The sequence below is a fragment of the Oncorhynchus kisutch genome, linkage group LG4 (genome assembly GCF_002021735.2).
Source record: "Oncorhynchus kisutch isolate 150728-3 linkage group LG4, Okis_V2, whole genome shotgun sequence".
Taxonomy (NCBI): domain Eukaryota; kingdom Metazoa; phylum Chordata; class Actinopteri; order Salmoniformes; family Salmonidae; genus Oncorhynchus; species Oncorhynchus kisutch.
The window spans coordinates 59,709,684-59,733,875 of record NC_034177.2 but is presented as its reverse complement, the minus strand read 5'-3'; the positions used below and the strand labels follow the sequence as shown (position 1 = coordinate 59,733,875).

Genomic DNA, 24,192 nt, shown 5'->3' with positions numbered 1-24,192 from the left:
AACAGTCACCCTCGAAGCATCGTTACCCATCGCTCCACAAAAGCCGCGGCCCTTTTGTTGAACCCAAGATAGAACTCTTTGGCCTGAGTGCCAAGCGTCACGTCACCTGGCCTATACCATTCCCACGTTGAAGCATGGTGGTGGCAGCATCATGCTCATGCTGTGGGGATGTTTTTCAACGACAGGGACTGGGAGACTAGTCAGGATTGAGGGAATGATGAACTGCGCAAAGTACAGAGAAATCCTTGATGAAAACCTGCTCCAGAGCGCTCAGGACCTCAGATTGGGGTGAAGGTTTGCCTTCCAATAGGACAACGACCCTAAGCACACAGCCAAGACAACACAGGAGTGGCTTCGGGACAAGTCTCTGAATATCCTTGAGTGGTCCAGCCAGAGCCTGTACTTGAACCCGATCGAACATCTCTGGAGAGGCCTGAAAATAGCTGTGCAGCGACGCTCCCCATCCAACCTTCCAGAGCTTGAGAGGATCTGCAGAGAACAATGAGAGAAACTCCCCAAATACAGCTGTGCCAAGCTTGTAGTGTCATAGCCAAGAAGACTCAAAGCTGTAATTGCTGCCAAAGGTGCTTCAACAAAGTACTGAGTAAAGGGTCTGAATACTTATGCAAATGTGATATTTCAGTTTTTGTGTATTCAATTTTTTATTAAAAAAAAAATCTTAGTCATTATGGGGTATTGTGTGTAGATTGTTGAGGGATGTTGATCCATTTTTAGAATAAGGGTGTAACGTTACAAAATGTGGAAAAAGTGAAGGGCTCTCAATACTTTCCGAATGCGCTGTGTTTATTAAACATATAGGCCTATATGGGAAATTATAATAATAAAAACTAGAAATAGCTGTTGTCAAGTTCAACATACAAATATTTGGGCTGTACAGATAGGATTAGGCTGTAAAGTTGACTGTACAATCTTATGTATACTGCACAGGTGTTGTTGTGTGAGTCTGTGGCTTTGCTTTGTTACTCTTGTCAGGTTGTTAATGTAAAAGAGAATATGTTCTCTAACTTATCTGGTTGAACAAAGGAAATGAACAAATAAACCTTGACGGACAAAGACAATACAATGAATCTGTACTGAGGCTAAACTATACTGAAACATTTAACTTTGATTCCAAAACTAAATTAAATAAAAACTATCATGAATTATGTCCAGTTTGAGTTATTTCCTCTAAACTTTGGGGGAAAATCGAATGGGGTTGAGTTGGGTTTTCAAGCTTTTGGGTTTATAAGCCACTGTATCTGGCGGGTAAATGCAGCCAGGAGAAGGCGATGTTTCAAATAGGCCTAGCTATCACTAGCTAATAGGGGAAAAATTGTCTAGCTATCTAACTTGGTTCTTCTTACATGTACTACTACAGTTAAAAAGCATTGGATTGTTTCCTTCCAACATATCTTTTTGCACCAATCGCAACGCTATTCCTTTTAAATCCAAGTCATATTGGGATTTACTTTATAATTGACACCTAACCTAACCTTACCCATCATCTTATGTATTACTGCCCCCGAGTTGCAATAAGTGAAGTAAAAAACACAGACACAAATGGTTACAAGCCTACCACGCATGCTTTCTGCAGCTAAACACTAAAACTGAAACTAAATAAAAAATGTGCAAATCGAAACTAAACTGAAATAACAGGGACTTGTTTGTACTCACTGTATGCATGTTTATTGTTGTTGTAGATGTAGAGCTGACTCCAGAGGAGCTAGCTGCAGTGACCATCCAGCGGGCCACTCGAGGCCTGCTGGCCAGGCGAGAGCGGGTTCGGAGACAGAAGGAAAAACAGGACTATGAAGACCTTATGGATCGCTTGGAGAAAGAGGTTAGCTAATGATATGAAAATGACAGTGTATGAAAATGACATTATATGAAAATGACAGTGTTAGGTTTGGATTTATAAAGTATATCAACATATTGAAATTTGAAATCATGAGTAATAGAACTCTTGGCATTACACGTTGACTCAGATCTCCTCCTTTGTTTGTTCTTCTTTCAAATAGCATCCGTGAGTGTGCTTGAGTGTGTTGTAGTCTACAATCAATGTAATGTCATTTTTTCTGAAAATGAGAAGTGTGTGTACCCTGAAAGGTGTGTTTTGATTGGCCTGCAGGCTTTTGTGGCACTGGTACGAAGAGAACAGGAAGAGGCGGAGTGGAAAAGGAAGAAGGAGGAGGACGAGAGAAAGGGGAAGAAGGAAGAGCAGGTTCTGCGAACTCGACTTCTGGAAGCAGCGTTCGATGGAGAGGCAGAGGAAGTGTTAGCAATTTTGAAGGAGGTGAGACTGATATGTGATATCTGTGAGATCTGTGTGGATAAGTAATGAAGACATGACAAAGATTAATAGATGCACTGGTCCTTGTCTAGGTGTCTGATAGGGACACAAAGCGTGGCCTTGGGTTGGATGAAGCAGGCAAACGCCAGCGGCTGCTAAACCAACTTTTCATGATTAACATCACAGATGCCAATGGCAACACAGCAGTGTCAGAAGCAGCAGGTGGGGGTCAGCCGGAAGTCATCACCTTATTGGTGGAAAGGGGTGCGGACATAAACACACGGGTGAGAGAATGCAGCACGAACAGAAATATTAGCTCTTGGTCAGATGAGAGTGAGTGTCTTCCCTCACCCACCCATTCCCACTGACACACACAAACATACAGTCGTGGCCAAAAGTTTTGAGAATGACACAAATATTAATTTTCACAAAGTCTGCTGCCTCAGTTTGTATGACGGAAATTTGCATGTACTCCAGAATGTTATGAAGGGTGATCAGATGAATTGCAATTAATTGCAAAGTCCCTCTTTGCCATGCAAATGAACTGAATCCCCCAAAAAACATTTCCACTGCATTTCAGCCCTGCCACAAAAGAACAAGCTGACATCTTGTCAGTGATTCTCTCATTAACACAAGTGTGAGTGTTGACGAGGACAAGGCTGGAGAACACTCTGATTGCAGAGGGTGGCTGTGTAATTGTGTTTTTACAAGCCATGTTTGCTGATTGAGTTTGAATAACAGACTGGATGCTTCAAAAGGAGGGTGGTGCTTGGAATCATTGTTCTTCCTCTGTCAACCAGCTGAGGACTGGGGTAAAGTCATTTTCTCTGATGAATCCCCTTTCTGATTGTTTGGGGCATCCGAAGAAAAGCTTGTGTGGAGAAGACAAGGTGAGCGCTACCATCAGCCATCGGTCAATCCTCAAGAGGCGGGTGGACAAACAAAAACACACAAATTCTGACAAACTCCAAGCATTGATTATGCAAGAATGGGCTGCCATCAGTCAGGATGTGGCCCAGAAGTTAATTCACAGCATGCCAGGGTGGATTGCAGAGGTCTTGAAAAAGAAGGGTCAACACTGCAAATATTGAATCTTTGCATCAACTTCATGTAATTGTCAATAAAAGCCTTTGACCCTTATGAAATGCTTGTAATTATACTTCAGTATTCCATAGTAACATCTGACAAAAATATCTAAAGACACTGAAGCAACAAACTTTGTGGAAATTCATATTTGTGTCATTCTCAAAACTTTTGGCCATGACTGTTCACATCTATTGATAGGCAGTTAGACTAGTGGTTAGAGTGTTGGGCAAGGTAAAAATCTGTCGTTCTGCCCCTGAACAAGGCAGTTAACCCACTGTTCCCTCCCCGTCATTGTAAATAAGAATTTGTTCAATACTGACTTGCCTGGTTAAATTAAAAAAACAAGCATGACTTGACTTAAACCCTTTCTTTGAAAGTATTTGTCTTCCACAAACTTTCTCCAGCAGGCAAACAGCTAAATATATATTTCTGAGTATTGGAGTTAAATGTCCATGCCTAAGGCCTAAGCAATTGCAGAAGTATGTCAGGAAATGTTTTTTTTTGTTAATAGGGTGCATTTGGACGGACTCCAATCTACAGAGCTGCGTTTGGAGGCCATCTTGGGGCAGTGCAGACTCTTCTACAGCTTGGGGCAGACCCGAGGACCCATGCAGATGATGGTAGCACTCCAGAGCAGGTATGAGTGACTGTGTGTGCGCATAGACAATAATCAGGGTTCTTTATATGTGTGTGTGTGTGTGTGTGTGTGTGTGTGTGTGTGTGTGTGTGTGTGTGTGTGTGTGTGTGTGTGTGTGTGTGTGTGTGTGTGTGTGTGTGTGTGTGTGTGTGTGTGTGTGTGTGTGTGTGTGTGTGTGTGTGTGTTTGCATGTGTGCGTGTGTGAATGAGAGAGACAGATACAGAGGGTGGCTGTGTAATTGTGTTTTTACAAGCCATGTTTGGGCTTATGTGTTTGTGGACATGTTCCAGGTGGCTTCTGAAGAGGCTGTGGTTGCCACTTTACAGAACTGGGATCTGAGTGCCACTGACTCCATGCTGTCGAAGATGAAGGCAGAGGAACAGAGGAGGGCGGAGGAAGAGGAAAAGCAGAACGAGGCGGAGACTGACCGGTAAGAGTCACGCCCAAGTGTTCAACCCCTCCCACTCAAAACAGAAACCTTTCGTAGAGTATGACACTCTCAAAACCCAACCCTATGCTCCCAAACATAGTCTAATTAGGTCATGTCTCATGCATACAGCATAGACAACAGGGTAAGATACACAATTTAGCCAGAACAGTAAGAGAAACTGAATAGCTTGGCCAGAGATCAGATGTTGTGTGCACACATTATTTGTACTATTTGTAATATGTTTATATCTATCTACTTCCCCTCTCCTTCAACACAAAGGCAGGCCAGTCCTGCATAGTCACTTTTGCTGAGTTGAGGACAGATAGAGAGGATAGCTGACATGATTTCCCCACACATTGTTCACTGATAGGCGGAAACAGTGCAAACGTGCAAACCAAAAATGGCCTGTGTTTTCCCTCAGCCTGAAAGGGGAGGTGGATCAGCTCCAGAAAGAGCATGAGCGATGCCAAAGAGAGGTAAGACACATCTGGAATCAATAGTTCCTAGATGAACAGGGAAAATGTCCCTTTCATCACTCTGACGTCACTCGCCCTGTGTGTGTATATAGCTGCAGAAGGCCTTCGTTGAGCTGAATAAGAGGATCACAGAACATGATACATGTGTGAGGAAGGGTATGGAGGAGCAGGCTAAAGTCACCTTGCTGGTAGTTACTGTACTTTTTTAGCACACTGCTAAAGTTGTATTGTCTCAGTACTGAAGTAATAATGTATGTATTGTATCAGTACTGATGTATGTATTGTCTCAGTACTGGTGTGTGTGTGTGTGTGTGTGTCTGTGTGTGTGTGTGTGTGTGTGTGTGTGTGTGTGTGTGTGTGTGTGTGTGTGTGTGTGTGTGTGTGTGTGTGTGTGTGTGTGTGTGTGTGTGTGTGTGTGTGTGTGTGTGTGTGTGTGTGTGTGTGCGTGCGTAAAGGTGGTTCATGAAGCTGAAGATGTGTTGGCGAAAGCTCAAATAGCAGCTCATGAGGCTGCAGGGAAACTATCCCTTGCCAAGCTGACACTGAGAGAGCAGTCTGGTGGTGGTATGTAATGTCACACGCACACACACATGCAGGTACACCCCCTCCCCCCCCACACACACACACACACATACACAGACACAGACAAACAAACACACCTTTCCCTGGAGCAACACAAAATGTAATATTCTCACAGTGTGTGTTTATGTGAACTAAGATGCTGTCCTGGACCGTGGTGGGGTTCGTTGCCCGGTTCGTGACCTTGAGGAAGTTCTTATTAAAGATGTAGGCGGCAAGATCAAGCAGGATGGCAGGTAAAAAAATTATAATAATTACTTACTCACTTTAGTATGACTTTTTGCCCTCAAGTTAGCTGCTCAAACAAAACGCAAACAGGTTGTTCATCTCTCTGTATTTAGCTAATCACTCTGTTTACAATTTAACATTAGATTCAGTTAATTAAGTTTATCCACACTGGCTGTGTATCTGATGTTAGGTGGCCCCTGCTTGTGGATACCTATGGTCAGGCTGCCACATTTCTACGCTACAGAGACACTAACTACCTGGACGCCTTGCACCCTGGAGACATGCAGCCTGACAAACTGAGACTCGCTCTACTGGGGGCCATCAGGTGTGAGAGAGAGATATTACAGGGGTGCCGGCAATGAGCAGCCTAAGCCTAAATTTGAGTTATGCACATCAACGACAGCAGCAGGTGTAAGAAGTGTTTTTAAGAGTTTGCTGTAAAACCTTAATGTATATCAAATTCAGGGTCGGGCTGCTCATTTGAATTGCCAACAGTAAATATGTCACCAAAAATATTGTTTTTGTATAAATAAAGGAGTGAATAAGGACACAGATATATGTATGTATGAATAGAAAGGCTGTTCTGATGTAATCCTGTCTGCAGGTTCGGAAAGCCCTTGGTTATTAACATGATGGAGGTTGACTTGTTTGAGAGTGTACAGAACCAGCTAGACCAGGTGAACCCAGGGCTGAGTGAGCAGCTGATGAACAAGGAGCTCCTGCAAGAAGAGAGGTACAGTACCAAGCTCTCACTGCCAGCGCATAGATCATCTCAATATGAACCTTTCTCAGTTGTAGTTAGATTTTTTTTAAACATTTAAGTGGTGATGTAAGATGTAAAAAAATTGCAAGGCTGCGACCCTCTCATTGCGAGATTGATATCAAGGTATGTCGTCTCCCGGTAGGTACCTAAGCCTGGTGCGCTCCACAGATGGTCCTCAGTATGCCAGAACTGAGTTCATGCTGGACCGCATTGAGAAGTTCATCCTGGTCTTGGTGACCAAACAGCGCCACCCTCCTGATGCACTGCTCACAGCATTCTATCCCATCCATGTCATGCTGCCGGAACCCAAAATATGACGTTGCTGTGGCTCAAAAGTGTAAATACTGTTGTTGTTGTTGTTTTACCACAAAACATGTTTTACTAATATAAAATATATGACACCAAAAAATAAGGATTTTATTTTTGGTATGATTATTATGTAAATGATTAGATGTTAATCTCCAGCAGATTGACAGCACTGTGGCAATTTTCATGGCAGCTAAATATAAAATACTTTTTTTGATAATGCACACTAGTAGTAGTCTAAACCAAAACAAAAAGTAGCATTGTGTCACAGGAAACACAGGCACTCGCGATTTGTTACAGCAATCCCTATCCCTATTGGCTGCTACAGTTGACTTGTTTTTAGGAACAGCCAATCATGGGGTTGTATAGAAGAGATTTGACACAGGGAGTTATTTTACACTGGCCCAGGTTGAACCGGGCAAAAATCCGGTCACATCATCGGGCGAAAGCACTAAGTGACACCACTCCGTTATTTTGTCAACAAGGCAGTATTGGTGCGTCGTCCAGAAACATACATCTCTTTTCCATAAAATAAATGTGTGCTTTTTCCAACTCGTTTTTATTGTGAAGGCAGATGTCACTGTTGCATGGGAAAACAGAATCCTACTAATTACTTAATTATTGCTTAATAATTACTTTTGTTTTGAGGCGACCTCGGCCTCGGACAGAGCGGGGCACCTGTCTCACGTCCGGGAGGCAGCCCGGTTTCAAATCGAATGCAATCAACTTTCAGCCGGTGCAAAACACGCCTCAACGGGCGCACTGGCGAGATTAATCGAACCCCTCACTCTCCCCCGCGCTTTTAACAACATGTTGTGATGATGGTAGGATGCTAAGCTAGCTACTCTTATTAATTAAGTAAGGGTGTCCCATTTAAGCAGCTATTTGTGTTACTTCTGATAATATTCACCACCTGAATCAAAGCTAACAGTATGTCCGGGGTGATTCGGAGACTCGATGAGACCGTTGTTAATCGGATTGCTGCTGGAGAAGTTATCCAACGTCCTGCAAATGCTATCAAAGAATTGCTTGAAAACTGGTAAGTAACTAGCTAACTAGGATGAATGCTAATTGTTAGCCATATTGCTAACAAAAGTAGCTAGCTAGCGTTCAAGCTAAGAGTTTATAATTGTGTCTGATGGTACTAACGTTATTTAACGAGTTAGCTGGCTAGCTCTATGGAGATAGAGTTCTATCAGTGTGTGTGTGTGTGTCAGTTGTGCAAATACAGAACGCAACTTTTAAAATGAAAATCCGTCTGTAAATATGCCTATATAGATATGTTTGTGAAACTATGTCATGATCCAAAGTAAATGAGTCATTATCAAAAGCAAATGATGATCCTTTCCTCCTATCGTTCGTAGTTCCCTTTCCGCATTTACAATCAATCAGGGGGTGTGGTATATGACCAATATACCACGGCTAAAGGCGGTTCTTATCCACGGCGGAGTGCCTGGAGGTAGCCCTTAGCCGTGGTATATTGGCCATATACCACAAACCCCAGAGGTGCCTTATTGCTATTATAAACTGGTTACCAATGTAATTAGAGCAGTAAAAATGTATGTTTTGTCATACCTGTGATATAGGGTCTGATATACACCGGCTGTCAGCCAATCAGCATTCAGGGCTCGAACCACCCAGTTTATGTCTGTTTTGCCATGTCATTGTTGAATACTTATTTCGGATTGGTTTGAAGGGTATTTTAGAGCATGCATTATTTCCCTCTAATACACTGTAGCATTCCTTTACTATATTTAGTTCTCACATGTTCTGTGTTTGAACTGCTTTTGACAGTAAAAGTCGAATTGAAAACATTATTGCCATCGTTGAATTAGATTTTCATAATAGCAAGCTAGGACTGATGGTTTGTTTAGATAAACTAGAAAGTCTGTTTGTTTGGTAACCAAGGCAACTACTGTTGCTATCTAGTAAACTTGCTAGCTACTTCAGTGGATGTTGAGAAAATGTATAGAGGCAAATGTATTAAATTCTAGCCATGGCATAATGGGATAATCAACTCGTGGCTCTATGCTATAGCTGTGGTATATGTAAGGGATAATCAACGAGAGGCTATGCGTTAGTCGATGGAAGATTAGTTCTACTCCATGGCATTCCTTATTTTCCATAGAACGCATAGCCTCTTGTTGATTATCCCTTACATACAGTGCATTCCATTCAATATACACACAATACCCCATAACGACAAATTGTGTGTATATATATATATATATATTTGTTGTTATGGGGTATTATATATATATATATATTTTTTTTTAACTAGGCAAGTCAGTTGAGAACAAATTCTTATTTACAATGTAGGCCGCCATGGGACTCCCAATCACGGCTGGCTGTGATACAGCCTGGATTTGAACCAGGGTGTCTGTAGTGATGCCTCCAGCACTGAGATGCAGTGCCTTAGACCTCTGCGACATTGATCATTCTTGATGTTTCTATAACTTGATTGGAGTCCACCTGTGGTAAATTCAATTGATTGGACATGATTTGAAAAGTCACACACCTGTCTATGTAAAAACCAAGCCATGAGGTCGAAGGAATTGTCTGTAGAGCTCCAAGACAGGATTGTGTCGAGGCAGAGATTTGGGGAAGGGTTCCAAAACATTTCTGCAGCATTGAAGGTCCCCAAGAACATAGTGGCCATCATTCTTCAATGGAAGAAGTTTTGGAACCACCAAGACTCTTCCTAGAGCTGGCTGCCTGGCCGAACTGAGAAATCGGGGGAGAAGGGCTTTGGTCAGGGAGGTGACCAAGATCCCGATGGTCACTCTGACAGAGCTCCAGAGTTCCTTGCAGCACTCCACCAATCAGGCCTTTTATGGTAGAGTGGCCAGACGGAAGCCGCTCCCCATCTAACTTGACAGAGCTTGGGAGGATCTGCAGAGAAGAAACTCCCCAAATCCACATGTGCCAAGCTTGTAGCATCATACCCAAGAAGACTTGAGACTGTAATTGCTTCCAAAGGTGTACTGAGTAAAGGGTCTGAATACCTATATCTTTCAACAGACCACCATAGTCCCTGTGCCCAAGAAAGCAAAGGTAACCTACAGAAATGCCTACTGCCCTGTACCATTCACGTCGGTAGCGATGAGGTGCTTTGAAAGGCTGGTCATGGCTCACACCAACACCATCATCCTGGAAACACTAGACCCACTCCAATTCCCATATTGCCGCAACAGATCCACAGATGACGCAAGGGGCCCCTCGGGTGAGCACGATAAAGGAGATGATTGTGGACTACAGGAAAAGGAGGGCCGAACACGCCCCCATTCACATCGACGGGGCTGTCGTGGAGTGGGTTGAGTTTCAAATTCATTGGTGTCCACATGACCAATAAACTATTATGGTCCAAGCCCAACAAGAAAGTGGAGAAGAGAGCCTGACAATGCCTTTTCCCCCTCAGGAGACAGAAAATATGCTCAGTTCTACAGCAGCACCATTGAGATCATGCTGACCGGTTGCATCACCGCCTGGTATGGAAACTGCTTGGCATCTGACCGTAAGGCGCTACAGAGGGTAGTGTATACAGCCCAGTACCTATATACTAGGCGGTGCCAGATGGCCCAAACAAATTCTAGTCACCCAAGTCATAGACTGCTCTCTCTACTACCGCACAGCAAGCGGTACCGGTGCGTCAAGTCTAGGTCCAAAAGGCTCCTTAACAGCTTCTAACCCCAAGCTATAAGACTGCTGAACAATCTAATGGCCACCCAGACTATTTACATTGACCCCCCCCCCCCTTTCTTTTTATACTGCTGCTACTCTCTGTTTATTATCTATGCATAATCACTTTACCTCTACCTACATGTACATATTACCTCTACTAACCTGTACCCCCGCACATTGACTCGGTACTGGTACCCCCTACATAAATAAGAATTTGTTCTCGACTGACTTGTCTAGTTAAATACAGATTACATAAAGAATAGACAGCTTCCTTTCCTTGATCCCTTTCCTCCCATCCTTTGCTCTGCTAGCTGTCTTTTCTCGTATCCTTTCCTAACGGTACACATTTTGCCATGAGGCTGAGCGAAACATTTAAAAAGTTTTAAAGATAATTTCCAGCAATTCTACACATTCTCTAGGGGGGGAATAAGTTAAGAGCGCAAAGGAAAGGGCATCCCGAGTGGCGCAGCGGTCTAAGGCACTGCATCTCAGTGCTAGAGGTGTCACTAAAGACCCTGGTTCGATCCCTGGCTGTATCACAACTGGCCGTGATCGGGAGTCACATAGGGCGGTGCACAATTGACCCAGCATCGTCCGGGTTAGGCCGTCATTGTAAAATTAGAATTTGTTCATAGCTGACTTGCCTAGTTAAATAAAGGGTACATTAAACACGTGTATACATAAACTCAGCAAAAAAAGAAACGTCCCTTTTTCAGGACCCTGTCTCAAAGATAATTCGAAAAAATCCAAATAACCACCGATCTTCATTGTAAAGGGTTTTAACACTGTTTCCCATGCTTGTTCATGGTTCATGGTTGATTAAACCATGAACAATTAATGAACATGCACCTGTGGAACATATTTTAAGACACTAACAGCTTACAGACAGACGGTAGGCAATTAAGGTCACAGTTATGAAAACTTAGGAAAATAAAGAAGCCTTTCTACTGAGACTGAAAAACACCAAAAGAAAGATGCCCAGGGTCCCTGCTCATCTGCGTGAACGTGCCTTAGGCATGCTGCAAGGGGGCATGAGGACTGCAGATGTGGCCAGGGCAATAAATTGCAATGTCCGTAGTACTGTGAGACGCCTAAGACAGCGCTACAGGGAGACATGACTGACAGCTGATTGTCCTCGCAGTGGCAGACCACGTGTAACAACACCTGCACAGGATCGGTACATCTGAACATCACACCTGTGGGACAGGTACTGGATGGCAACAACAACTGCCCGGGTTACAACCAGGAACACAGGCTGGACTGAAGGCTTGTAGGCCTGTTGTAAGGCAGGTCCTCACCAGACATCAACGGCAACAACGTCGCCTACGGCAACAAAAGTCGTCCAACGATTGTGCTTTTTTCACAAATGCTCTTTTGTTAAATCATCCCCCAGCGTTGCATCGATTATATGCAACGCAGGACACGCTAGATAAACTAGTAATATCATCAACCATGTGTAGTTATAACTAGTGATTATGAATGATTGTTTTTTATAAGATAAGTTTAATGCTAGCTAGCAACTTACCTTGGCTTCTACTTCATTCACGTATCAGGCAGGCTCCTCGTGGAGTGCAATGAGAGGCAGGTGGTTAGAGCATTGGACTAGTTAACTGTAAGGTTGCAAGATTGGATCCCCCGAGCGGATAGGGTGAAAATCTGTTGATCTGACCCTGAACAAGGCAGTTAACCCACCGTTCCTAGGCCGTCATTGAAAATAAGAATGTGTTCTTAACTGACTTGCCTAGTTAAATAAAGGTATAAAATAACAAATATTAAAAAAATCGGCGCCCAAAAATACCGATTTCCGATTGTTAAGAACTTGAAATCGGGCCATTCCGATGAATCGGTCGACCTCTAGTCTCAAGAACTCACGGAACTACTAACCATTACATATCTATCTCTCTCTCTCGCGCGCTCTCTCACACGCACCCACATGCTTGATTGAAATTAGGCCAGGCCTCTTCAGTCTTGTTCAGACTTATCTTCCTCCTTGTCCTCAGTCTTCCTTGCTCCTCTCTGCTCCATAAAGTTTGGCCTTCTGGGCCAGACGCTGGCTTGAGCTGATCTCTACCAGCTGAAGAAGGTCAAGGCACAGTTGTTTGAACGTCCTGTGGACCTCGGGCCAGGACGTCTTCTTCACGCTGCTCTTTGGATCTTGGTAGGGCCTAGCTTTCAGGATTGTCCACTGGTCTGGGATCAGATCCACATCACAGACTGAAATTGCCTTGTTAGATCATCAACCTCTGAATCTCCAAAATCTGAAGATACACACACACACGCACACAATAAGGAAAATAATATTTAGCTAAATGCTTTTATGGGTTTTTAACAAGTGTGGATTGTTAGTAAGATCAGGAGTGTTATTGTAAGATGCTAAACTTCAGAGTTTTCTGCATCAGGCCAAGTTTGCAGATCCACCAGTTTTGTGGATCCCAGAGCTAAAATCCCCAAATATCTTGCCCATGCTTTGGCACAGCCGGTCAATGAGTTTGGACATGGATGATGTCACACGAGCCAGGGTGCTGTCATCTCTGGGTGTCAGACTGACACCCTCATAGGTGTCTGTGTTGGCCAGACAAGTCTTCAGTTTGGGTCCAGGTCTGTATGTCAGAGAATACAACAGTGTAACAAAGTTTTAGATGTGCATATATGAGTAACAACATTTTGTATGAATTATGAATAAAAAATATTCATACCACCCACCCACCAACACACACACACACACACCTGATCGTGTGTTTGGTCAACACTGCTTGGGTGGTGGTCAGGCAGCTGTGGACCTCAGCCACTGTCACGGAGGTTCTCTACAGTGTCATACAGGCTGCTGAGGTGCGTGAGGAAGTCCTGCATTAAGCTGCTGGTCCCTATCACATCTTTTTCTGTACTGTTGAAGCTGCGTGCCTGACTTTGCTGCACTGGACCCCCCCCCCCCCCCCCCCTCAGCATCTGGTGACTGAATCTGTAGCATAGTTAGCTTTGGCAATAACTCCAATGTGATTTAATACTTGTCACATTGGAGTTATATCCATAGCTAACTGTAGCTGTGCAGCAGTTGCTATTCGCATGACAGCTGATTGTTTACATAGTTACTGTACCAAGTCTTTGCAATTTGGTTTGTGAGAAGATATCAGTTTGGTTCACCATATGACATCTGCATTCACTGTAATGTTACAGTTTAGATGCCAAGTCCACCAACATACAGGTGACTGTGAAGGAGGGGGGTCTGAAACTTATCCAGATACAAGACAATGGCACTGGCATCAGGGTAAGGTGTGTGTGTGTGTGTGTGTGTGTGTGTGTCATGTAAGCAAAATAAACAACTTCCACCAAGTCCATATTTTGGTTCACTTCTCAATTTTCTTTCAACTGTTTTACTTTCTCTTTTGAAGAAAGAAGATATGGAAATAGTATGTGAACGGTTTACAACAAGCAAGCTCCAGACTTTTGAGGACCTCAACGCCATCTCAACCTATGGTTTCCGAGGAGAGGTGAAGCATTTCCTATTTGTTTGATCGTTTGAGTAATTCGACCATCCACATTTGTCAAGGTTACGTTGTAATGGGGATGTATTTTGGTGTAGGTTAATTCTTTATGTGGGCAAAGCTAGATTTTCAATTCTAGTGTTTCTGGACTAACCATGTGACGTGTGTGTGTGTGTGTGTGTTTCAGGCACTTGCCAGTATCAGCCATGTTGCCCATGTGACCATAACAACCAAAACGGCTGACGCCAAGTGTGCTTACAGGTAGCCTGTTATTTCATTACACTTTGATTGACGAGGCCATCAGTCCTTTTGTCGAATTGCCCAGTAACGCGTTTGAATCCTCAGTCTGTAAGTGCTGCCCTCACCCTCCCCAGAGCCACCTACTGCGATGGGAAACTAAAGACCCAACCCAAACCCTGCGCTGGAAACCAGGGGACACAGATCACTGTGAGTTCATTAAATAGACACTTACAACTGCAAAGGTATATCGACTATAATGTGCGAAAAGAGACGACGACTTCAAGTATCTCTGAACATCCACAGGCGGAGGATCTGTTTTATAACGTGTCCACCAGGAGGAAAGCACTGAAGAGCCCCAGTGAGGAGTACTCCAGGATTGTGGAGGTGGTGAGCAGGTGTGTGTGTGGCCTCAAGCGTCACAATATATATATTTTTTTGTGTGTGTGCTGGCAATGTGTTGTGACTCATGCAAACTATCTTTTTTGATCTTTTTGTTTTGACAGGTATGCCATACACAACTCTGGGAAAAGCTTTGCTGTCAAAAAGGTGAGATTTTGTTTTCCTTCACGCTTCCTACCCTTGATGTTTTCACCAGAGGTCATTGTCCCCGAAGGAAGGAGACTTCGGTTGTTTGTCACAAATATTCTGTCTTTTTTTTTTTTTTTCAGCAAGGCGAGACCATGGCAGACGTCAGGACCCTACCCAACGCCTCCATACTGGATAATATCCGTGTGGTGTTCGGCAATACAGTCAGCAGGTACGGGGGGGGGGGGAAAAATACCCCTCCAAGATTACTCTCTCATGTTGGGATGTCAGTTCCTTGTTGAGTGAATAAAGGTTATGCCATCCATTTTGATTTGTATCTGCAGCCAGACAGAGTTTTATCTTGATCTGTTAGTGAATGCTTTGAGCTCTAATCTGATATGTTCTGCATAGTTAAGTTAATTGGACTTCTGCTGGTTTTTCTTGTGCCCAGTGATCTTGACCTTCCCCAGCGGGCGAAGCTGATTGAAATAACTTAATTACAACCAGAATGGGTTGAAATCTGGCTACATTGATGTCATCGATACCAGTTTTGCCGTTGAGTCTGTGGTATGAAGAGTGAGCAGTGTGTTGCACGTTTATTTTCTCCATAGGGAGCTGATTGAAGTGGGCTGTGAGGATCAGAAGCTTGCCTATAAGCTGAAGGGCCACATCTCCAATGCCAACTACTCAGTGAAGAAGTGCATTCTCATCCTCTTCATCAATCGTATGTGCCACAGGAGCATTATGTTAAAATAACTAGTTATATGAATTTGAATACGATATTCCTGTGATTTTTTTAAACTAATAGTCTTGTTTTCTCCTCAGATCGTCTGGTTGAATCGAGTGCCTTAAAAAAAGCCATTGAGACCGTTTATGCTGCATACCTTCCCAAGAACTCTCACCCATTTCTATATCTCAGGTAACTCCAGTTACTGTCACTTAACTGGATAGCAAATGATTTCTGGTTGTGTTTACTGTTCTTTGTTCTATTGCTTAAGCCTGGAGATTGCCCCTCATAACATCGACGTGAATGTCCACCCTACCAAACACGAGGTGCACTTCCTCCACGAAGACTGTATCATCGAGAGCGTTCAAAAACAGATAGAGAGCAAACTCCTGGGCTCCAACTCCTCACGCACGTACTTCACACAGGTGCTGTTAGCTCGGCAGTCCTCCATGCTGAATGTCTTCTCATTTGTATTGTTTTTAACAGGATATTATACTACTAGGTATTTAACACAACATACAGTATGTGCCAATAAGCTAAACTGGGTGTATGGAATTCTCTTTCTTTTCTTTAGTGGATTAGTTGGTGTGTAGAATCAGTAGTAGTAAAAAAGAGAAGCTGCATTCTTGGAATTGAGGTGAAAAATAAAAGGTTATCCGTTTGACCTATTTCTTTGTAGACATTGCTGCCTGGGCTGTCTGTCTCCACCAGCGAGGGGAAGTCTTCCTCCAACTCCACAGGGGACAGTGAACGGGTCTACGCCCATCAGATGGTCAGGACCGACAGTAGAGCCCAAAAGCTGGACGCCTTTCTCCAGCCGGCGTCCAAGCTGGCCCCTCCTCCCACCGCCAACCCTAATGGGCAGAGCAGGGGGGAACCTGTGACCACCAATGACATGGAAGAGATGGACAACGCCGAGATCCTGGAGGAACAGGCGCCAGGTGCCACAGAGGATGGGGAGCGAACCAGCCGAAATACCCCAGCTGATCTCCCCAGGTGATCATGCCTTCTTAGTGGGCTTCAGGGATACATTCACTGAGTGCTTGTTTGAATAGTGTATTACGTGGTTTATGGAGTGTGTCAGTGTATTTAGTGTTGCTTAGAATGTCTGTATATTTGGTGGTGCATGGAGTGTGTACTCACGCGTGTATTTGTTAGATGTGTGTGTGTGTGTGTGTGTGTGTGTGTGTGTGCGCGCGCGCGCGTATTTAACTGAGTATGGTGTGTGTTTACTTGTTTAGTAAAAGCAGTGTAATAGCAGTGTGTGGGTGTTGTTGGGTCGGCCCAGGAAGCGTCCCCGTGCCGGTCAGGACGAGGAGCAGGAGGACCTGACTGCTGCAGCCACAACCAGGAGACGAGCCATCAAGCTGAGCAGTGTGAAGGAGCTGAGAGATGACATCGCTGAGTACGCACACAAAGGTATACCCAACTCCATCCATCATCAAATACTGGACACATACAGGAAGGAGTGTCTGCGGTGGTCTCAATTCTAACTACCATAGGTTAGAAGTAGTGTGTGAAAGGGGGAGAACTGAGGAAGGGGAAATTCGATTTGAATGAGCTAATCTGATTGTGTTTTTGCAGACACCATCAGGTGAAGAAAGCTACTTCGCACACAGCTGTTGCAATACTGTACTTACTTCATTACAGAAAAGGGAGATTGTAGTAAACTAAGGATGGGCAAAAACCCTTAGCAGAAGATTTGGTTTGAGAGCCTGTCCAATGTATGTTTGGTCTTCCTCAGGTCTTCAAGAGATGCTTCAGAATCACTCGTTTGTGGGCTGTGTCAACCCCCAGTGGACTCTAATCCAGCACCATACCAAACTGTACCTTCTCAACACCACCAAACTCAGGTCAGAACCACATGCACTCCCCTACCTATTTATTTGGACAGTTAAGCTAAAATGTATAATTTGGCTTGTACCGGGGCAGCATTTTTGGATATGAAAGCACTTTATGCATGTTGTCCCCTCATTTGAAGGTGTCCATAAAGTATTTGGAAGAATTCACACATACAGTGGCTTCAGAGAGTATTCACACCCCTTGACTTTCCACATTTTGTTGTGTAACAGCCTGCATTTGAAATGTATTACATTGAGATTTTGTGTCAGTGGCCTCCACACAATACCCCATAATGTCAAAGTGGAATAAACAATTTAAGCTGGGATATCTTGAGTCAATAAGTATTCAGCCCATTTGTTATGGTAAGGATAAATAAAGAAACGGAATGGAGCTCGGCACAGGCAAACTCCTAGAGGGAAACCTAGTTCAGTCTGCTTTCTACCAGACACTGGGAGATTAATTCACCTTTTAAGCAGGACAATAACCTGAAACATAAGGCCAAAGGCCAAATCTACACTGGAGTTGTTTACTAAGAAGATAGTGAATGTTGCCAAGTTAGTCTTTGCCTTAAATCTGCTTGAAAATCTATGGCAAGACTTGAAGATGGTTGTCTAACAATGATCAACAACCAAATTGACAGAGCTTGAAGAATTTTGAAAATAATAACTGGCAAATATTGTACAAAGCTCTCTAAGACTTACCCAGAAAGACTCACAGCTGTAATCACTACCAAAGGGGATTCTACAAAGTCAGTTAAATATTTGTGTGTTTCATTTTCAATACATTTGTAAATATTTCAAAGAACATGTTTTCACTTTGTCATTTATGGGGTATTGTGTCTCGATGGGTGAGTAAATTAAAACTACCTTCCATTTTGAATTCAGGCTGTAACAACACTGGAATAAGTTGAGGGGTATGAATACTTTCTGAAGGCCTGTAATAAAGTAGTCAAAAGTATTTGGTCCCATATTCCTAGCACGCAATGACTACATCAAGCTTGTGTGACAGAGGCACAGAGGTCATACCCCCCAAGACATGCTAACCTCTCACCATTACCAATAACAGGGGAGATTCACATTTTGGGGGGGGGGGGGGGGGGGTATGATATTTATGCCTCCAACTTTTTTACTCATCCATTATACTGTATCTGTAATCATAGTAGCATCCACATTAATGTAGAAGTGTTCAGAAAAACATTTGTTGTGCAGAGTTGCATGTAGAAGCTTTAAAAAATATACTTTGCTGCAAAATAAATATATCGATTAGAAGTATTCCTGTGCGGTTGCTCAAGGTGTTGAATATTTAGCTTTTTCTCTTCTTTTTTTAGCCAGGAGCTATTCTACCAAATTTTGATCTACGACTTCGGTAACTTTGGCATCTTGAGGTTATCTGTAAGTATGACACACATCAATGTGTAGCACGGTATACCGGTACCACGGTAATATCATGGTACTTATGATACCAACATTTTAGAATACCGTAGTACCGTCTCGTATGATACTGCCAACATTTTTGACCATACCTATCTAAAGAACCAACTGGCACCTGTTTATAAAATGTTTTAGTCAGTTTTGTTTTATAAATTCAGTGACATTTTTTAAACAACAGTTACTCTATATGCGCCAGTCTATACCAGGCGGTGTCAGAGGAAGGCCCTAAAAATTGTCAAAGACTCCAGCCAACCTAGTCATAGACTGTTCTCCCTGATACCACACGGCAAGCGGTACCGGAGCGCCATGTCTAGGTCCAAGAGGCTTCTAAACAGCTTCTACCCCCAAGACATAAGACTCCTGAACATCTAGTCAAATGGCTACCCAGACTATTCGCATTGCCCCCTCCCCTCTGCCACTCTCCGTTGTCATCTATGCATAGTCACTTTAATTAACTCTGCCTACATGTACATACTACCTCAACTAACCGGTGCCCGCTCACATTGACTCTGTACCGGTACCCCCCTGTATATATTGTTATTTTTTACTGCTGCTCTTTAATTACTTGTTACTTTTATCTCTTATTCTTATCTATATTTTTTTAAACTGCATTGTCGGTTAGGGGTTCGTAAGTAAGCATTTTACTGTAAGGTAAAATGTTGTATTTGTATTTGGAGCATGTGACTAATAAAATTTCATTGGATCTCACCCGCTTGTAGTCCTAAAAACTGGAATTGTTTAAAAAAATGTTTTATAACAAACAACGTTTTGCAGTCATGTTACCTAGCTAGCTAACAACCTGGTAACTTGACAGTAGGTCTAGGCCAATTTGATTGGCCCATGAAGAAAGGAGAAGGGTCTGCTTCTCATAAGATGTGCTTCAAAGGTAGGATTCATATAGGCCTAATGTAATTTGGTGCCTAACATTTTTAAAGTTTGGAGCAGTTTGTACAATGCATTTGGAAAGTATTCAGACCCCTTGACTTTTTCCACATTTTGTTACGTTAAATAGCTTTTTACCCTAATCCATCTACACACAATACCCTGTAATGACAAAGCAAAAACGTGTTTTAAGAACATTTTACATTTTTTTTTTTAAAGAACTGAAATATCAAATTTACATAAGTATTCAGACCATTTACTCAGTACTTTGTTGAAGTACCTTTGGCAGTGATTACAGCCTCAAGTCTTCTTGGGTATGACGCTACAAGCTTGGTACACCTGTATTTGGGGAGTTTCTCCCATTTTCTCTGCAGATCCTCTCAAGCTCAGTCAGGTTGGATGGGGAGCATCGCTGCACAGCTATTTCCGGTCTCTCCAGAGATGTTAGTCCAGGCTCTGGCTGGGCCACTCAAGGACATTGAGACTTGTCCCAAAGCCATTCCTGTGTTGTCCTGTTAGACTGGGGCGAAGGTTCCGAGGTCCTGAGTGCTCTGGAGCAGGTTATCAAGGATCTCTCTGTACTTTGCTCCATTCATCTTTCCGTCGATCCTGGCTAGTCTCCCAGTCCCTGCCACTAAAAAACATCCCCACAGCATGATGCTGCCACCACCATGCTCCACTGTAGGGATGGTGCCAAGTTTCCTTAAAGTGATGCCTTGCATTCAGGCCAAAGATTTCATCAGACCAGAGAATCTTGTTTCTCATGGTCTGAGAGTCCTTTAGGCACCTTTTGGGAAAACTCCAAGCGGGCTGTTGTGCCTTTTCCTGAGGAGTGGCTTCCGTCTGGACACTACCATAAAGGCCTGATTGGTGGAGTGCTGCAGAGATGGTTGTCCTTCTGGAAGGTTCTCCCATCGCCATAGAGGAACTCTGGAGCTGTCAGTGACCAACGGGTTCTTGGTCACCTCCCTGACCAAGGCTCTTTCCCCAAATTGCTCAGTTTGGCCGGGCGGCAAACTCTAGGAAGAGTCTTGGTGGTTCCAAACTTCTTCCATTTAAGAATGATGAAGGCCACTGTGTTCTTGGGGACCTTCAATGCCGCAGACATTTTTGGGTACCCTTCCCCAGATCTGTGCCTTGACATAATGCTATCTCTGAGCTCTACTGACAATTCCTTCGACATGATGGCTTGGTTTTTGCTCTGACATGCACTGTCAACTGTGTGACCTTATAGACAGATGTGTGCCTTTTCAAATCATCTCCAATCAATTGAATTTACCACAGGTGGACTCCAATCAAGCTTTAGAAACATCTCAAGAATGATCAATAGAAACAGGATGCACCTGAGCTAAATTTTGAGTCTCATAGCAAAGGGTCTGAATACTTATGTAAATAAGTTTATTTGTTTCTAAAATCCTGTTATCACATTACCAGAGGCTGTGATTCTGGGCCTGTTTTCACTAATTGTCTCAGAACAATTTAGCCTTTCAGATAAGATGGACAGGGAGGACCTAAACTTAGATTAGACGCATTGTGAATACGGGCCCAGATATTTGGCTCCGAGTTGGCTTGATGATGTTGTGTTCCAGGAGCCTGCGCCACTCTATGACCTGGCCATGCTGGCTCTGGACTCCGAGGAGAGCGGCTGGTCGGAGGAGGACGGGCCCAAGGAGGGTCTGGCCCAATACATAGTCGACTTCTTGAAGAAGAAATCTGAGATGCTGGAGGACTACTTCTCCATGGAGATCGACCAGGTCTGTCTGCTGACCCTCTGTATCCTGTCTGTGCTGACAAAAACATTGAAATCATACCTGGTTGTAACATTAGCACTTGCCCCCTAAATGCAATTGTCATGCATGAAATTAGGGCAAAACTTAAGATCAGAATGTGTCTTGTTTGCAGGAAGGAAATCTCACCGGTTTGCCATTGCTGCTTGACAAGTACACCCCTCCTATGGAGGGTCTGCCCATGTTCATCCTACGTTTGGCTACTGAGGTGTGTACTATTCTTATCCATGACCATGTCTTATCAATAAGTTCTTATATACTAAACGGACTAATCGAAGGGGTTGTGTAGGTGAACTGGGACAATGAGAAGGACTGCTTCAGAGAATTCAGCAAGGAGTGCAGCCAGTTCTACTCTATCAGGAAACAGTATGTCCTGGAGCCGGGAGAGGAGGAGCAGGTATGTCTCTCAGATGCGCCATCCTGGGTCATTTTCATTAGGCATCAAACAGAAGGAAATGGACTGACAGGGAAGGACTACATGGAGTTGGCCAATTTTTGTTTTCAGTTGCGTGCCTAATGAACACGGCCTTGTGTTTTTGTTGTTGTAGTGTGTCTCGCATTTGTCAATCTGATATAAGCGGGTAGTTGATGACACCTAGGTCATATTTAGTAGAAACCAAGGATTCAGGAGCAAATCATTTTGAAATGGAAGAAATACTGCCATGTCGTAGGAACACGCTCTTGTATTTTCAGTTTTGGTCCCATTTAGCACTTACTGAACAGACTATGGTTGTGAATGTGTTGCAGGATGCAGAGCTGAACTCGTGGCGTTGGAAGGTGGAGCATCTCCTGTTTAAATCCTTCCGGAGCCTCTTCAGTCCCCCTAAACACTTCAGTGAGGATGGCAGCGTACTCCAGATTGCTAATCTACCAGACCTCTACAAAGTATTTGAGCGATGCTAAGACATGAGAAACACTGTCCATGGGCTGCATGTCTGTTTCGGGAAACCATTTGATATACAGTTGAAGTCGGAAGTTTACATACACCTTAGCCAAATACATTTAAACTGTTTTTCACAGTTCCTGACGTTTAATCCTAGTAAAAATCCCTGTTTTAGGTCAGTTAGGATTACCACTTTATTTTAAGAATGTGAAATGTCAGAATAATAGTGTAGTGATTTGACTTTTTCATCACATTCCCAGTGGGTCAGAAGTTTACATACACTCAATTAGAATTACCTTTAAATTGTTTAACTTTGTTCAAACGTTTCAGCTAGCCTTCCACAAGCTTCCCACAATAAATTGGATGAATTTTGGGTTATTCCTCCTGACAGGTGTAACTGAGGCAGGTTTGTAGGCCTCCTTGCTCGCACACCCTTTTTCAGTTCTGCCCATGAGATTGAGGTCAGGTCTTTGTGATGGCCAATACCTTGACTTTGTTGTCCTTAAGCCATTTTGCCACAACATTGGAAGTATGCATTTGCGACCAAGCTTTAACTTCCTGACTGATGTCGCTTCAATATATCCACACAATTTTCCTACCGCAGCAAAGCACTCCCACAACATGTTTCCACCCCCGTGCTTCACGGTTGGAATGGTGTTCTTCGGCTTGCAAGCCTCCCCCTTTTTCCTCCAAACAGTTCCATTTTTGTTTCAACAGACCAGAGTACTTTTTGGAGAAATGTCCCATCTTTGTCCCGACTTGTCCCGTCCAGACTTGCCAAAACAACTTTCAACTATGTACTGTACAAACCCTCATCTTCCAAATTGTTTAGGTGGTGGGAGCTCTAACCATTGACTTTTACAGAGTGGATTGAGGTGCTTGCGTTATAATTCAAGAATTAACAGCTTGTTCATGATTACTGGTAACAAAATGAAACAAAGGGCAGTGTAAATCTGTTAAGAGTTTATTCAATGCGATAGCTGCCCCAGACACAATCACTGTGTGATCCTGAGACTTGAAACTGCTTGGCTTTCAAAGCAGCGAACACTGTTTGAGAAGTGGTATGTAGTGCTGTCTTCTGATGTACCCCAAATAAAGAACCTCAAACCATCACTCTTACAAATGGAATTCAATGTGCCATAACCCATGCAAAAAAAATTAACAAATCTACCTTGTATTTACAGTTCTGACATTTACACTTATTGCCAAGAAATCTTTAAATATTTGAGAAACCTCTGCAGACAATTGGTTCTATATATTTCATTAAATCATGACTGCACCTTTAAATACATAATTCTGTACCAGTTAATGTTTTGAATTGTTTGGTTAATGCAAAACCCTCAGTCTCCAGGTGTGAGAAGGCACTTCACTGTGTGAGGGATTATGGATAGGTGCACGGCCAGAGAGCAGCCGTAAGGGTTTAACAGTTAAAAAGCGCCATTATACTCATTCATGCAACTTATTTAAAAAAATTATAATAGCCAAGCACCCAGCAGTAAAACCTTGTGAATAACATGTAGTACAAAGCTTTGAAAAATAAAGTAATGAGTCAAATTTTCCTTAGATTCATCACCTCCCCCTAGTAACTATGGTTTAATAGGTTGAGTCTCCCTTCCGAAGACACTGGTGCACAAACCAATGCTAATCCTTTATTAAAAAACTCTTGCCTCGGTGCTACCAGTGTTGCTTTTTTTCTGTAAGTGTTTTTGGTTTTGCTACACAATTTTAAGTGTTACAGGAAGAATGGAAATGTGCTCCAGACACTGAGGTGTGAGTTTAAGGGCTTCTGCGGCAATCCAGCAGACCTCACTGCTGAGACAGAAGGGCATTCCGATTGGCCTTCATCTTCTCAAGGCGCTTTACTAGGTGGTTGTTGGTCATCTCCATCTCCTCAGTCTTATCCAGAGCTGTACGCAG

General features: G+C 43.3%; 2 protein-coding genes across 26 annotated transcripts in view; one reads left to right on the top strand and one right to left on the bottom strand.

The window, feature by feature from the left end:
- Positions 1-23,388, top strand: part of mlh1 (mutL homolog 1, colon cancer, nonpolyposis type 2 (E. coli)) — a 27,396-nt gene extending 4,008 nt beyond the window's left edge. Inside the window, exons 1-27 of one of the 5 annotated variants that reach the window (XM_031823329.1) lie at positions 1,701-1,840; positions 2,129-2,293; positions 2,477-2,574; positions 3,888-4,013; positions 4,305-5,484; positions 5,639-5,735; positions 5,918-6,052; positions 6,332-6,460; positions 6,633-7,835; positions 13,652-13,742; positions 13,867-13,965; positions 14,147-14,220; positions 14,334-14,406; positions 14,503-14,594; positions 14,703-14,745; positions 14,868-14,956; positions 15,336-15,448; positions 15,550-15,643; positions 15,723-15,876; positions 16,131-16,447; positions 16,740-16,870; positions 17,196-17,304; positions 18,621-18,684; positions 21,195-21,359; positions 21,508-21,600; positions 21,682-21,789; positions 22,140-23,388. In XM_031823329.1, the coding sequence (XP_031679189.1) occupies positions 7,729-7,835; positions 13,652-13,742; positions 13,867-13,965; positions 14,147-14,220; positions 14,334-14,406; positions 14,503-14,594; positions 14,703-14,745; positions 14,868-14,956; positions 15,336-15,448; positions 15,550-15,643; positions 15,723-15,876; positions 16,131-16,447; positions 16,740-16,870; positions 17,196-17,304; positions 18,621-18,684; positions 21,195-21,359; positions 21,508-21,600; positions 21,682-21,789; positions 22,140-22,295 (2,172 nt within the window). In that variant the 5' untranslated portion in view covers positions 1,701-1,840; positions 2,129-2,293; positions 2,477-2,574; ... (4 more) ...; positions 6,332-6,460; positions 6,633-7,728 and the 3' untranslated portion in view covers positions 22,296-23,388. Of the gene's footprint in view, positions 1-1,700; positions 1,841-2,128; positions 2,294-2,382; positions 4,014-4,304; positions 5,736-5,917; positions 6,053-6,331; positions 6,461-6,632; positions 7,836-13,651; positions 13,743-13,866; positions 13,966-14,146; positions 14,221-14,333; positions 14,407-14,502; positions 14,595-14,702; positions 14,746-14,867; positions 14,957-15,335; positions 15,449-15,549; positions 15,644-15,722; positions 15,877-16,130; positions 16,448-16,739; positions 16,871-17,195; positions 17,305-18,620; positions 18,685-21,194; positions 21,360-21,507; positions 21,601-21,681; positions 21,790-22,139 lie in introns of those variants that run through there. The other 4 variants (XM_020481433.2, XM_031823330.1, XM_020481435.2 and 1 more) reach the window with 4 other exon arrangements.
- Positions 23,224-24,192, bottom strand: part of lrrfip2 (leucine rich repeat (in FLII) interacting protein 2) — a 61,518-nt gene continuing 60,549 nt past the window's right edge. For 19 of the 21 annotated variants that reach the window (XM_031823327.1, XM_031823328.1, XM_020481421.2 and 16 more), the window contains one exon: positions 23,227-24,192. In XM_031823327.1, the coding sequence (XP_031679187.1) occupies positions 24,082-24,192 (111 nt within the window). In that variant the 3' untranslated portion in view covers positions 23,227-24,081. The other 2 variants (XM_020481420.2, XM_020481431.2) reach the window with 2 other exon arrangements.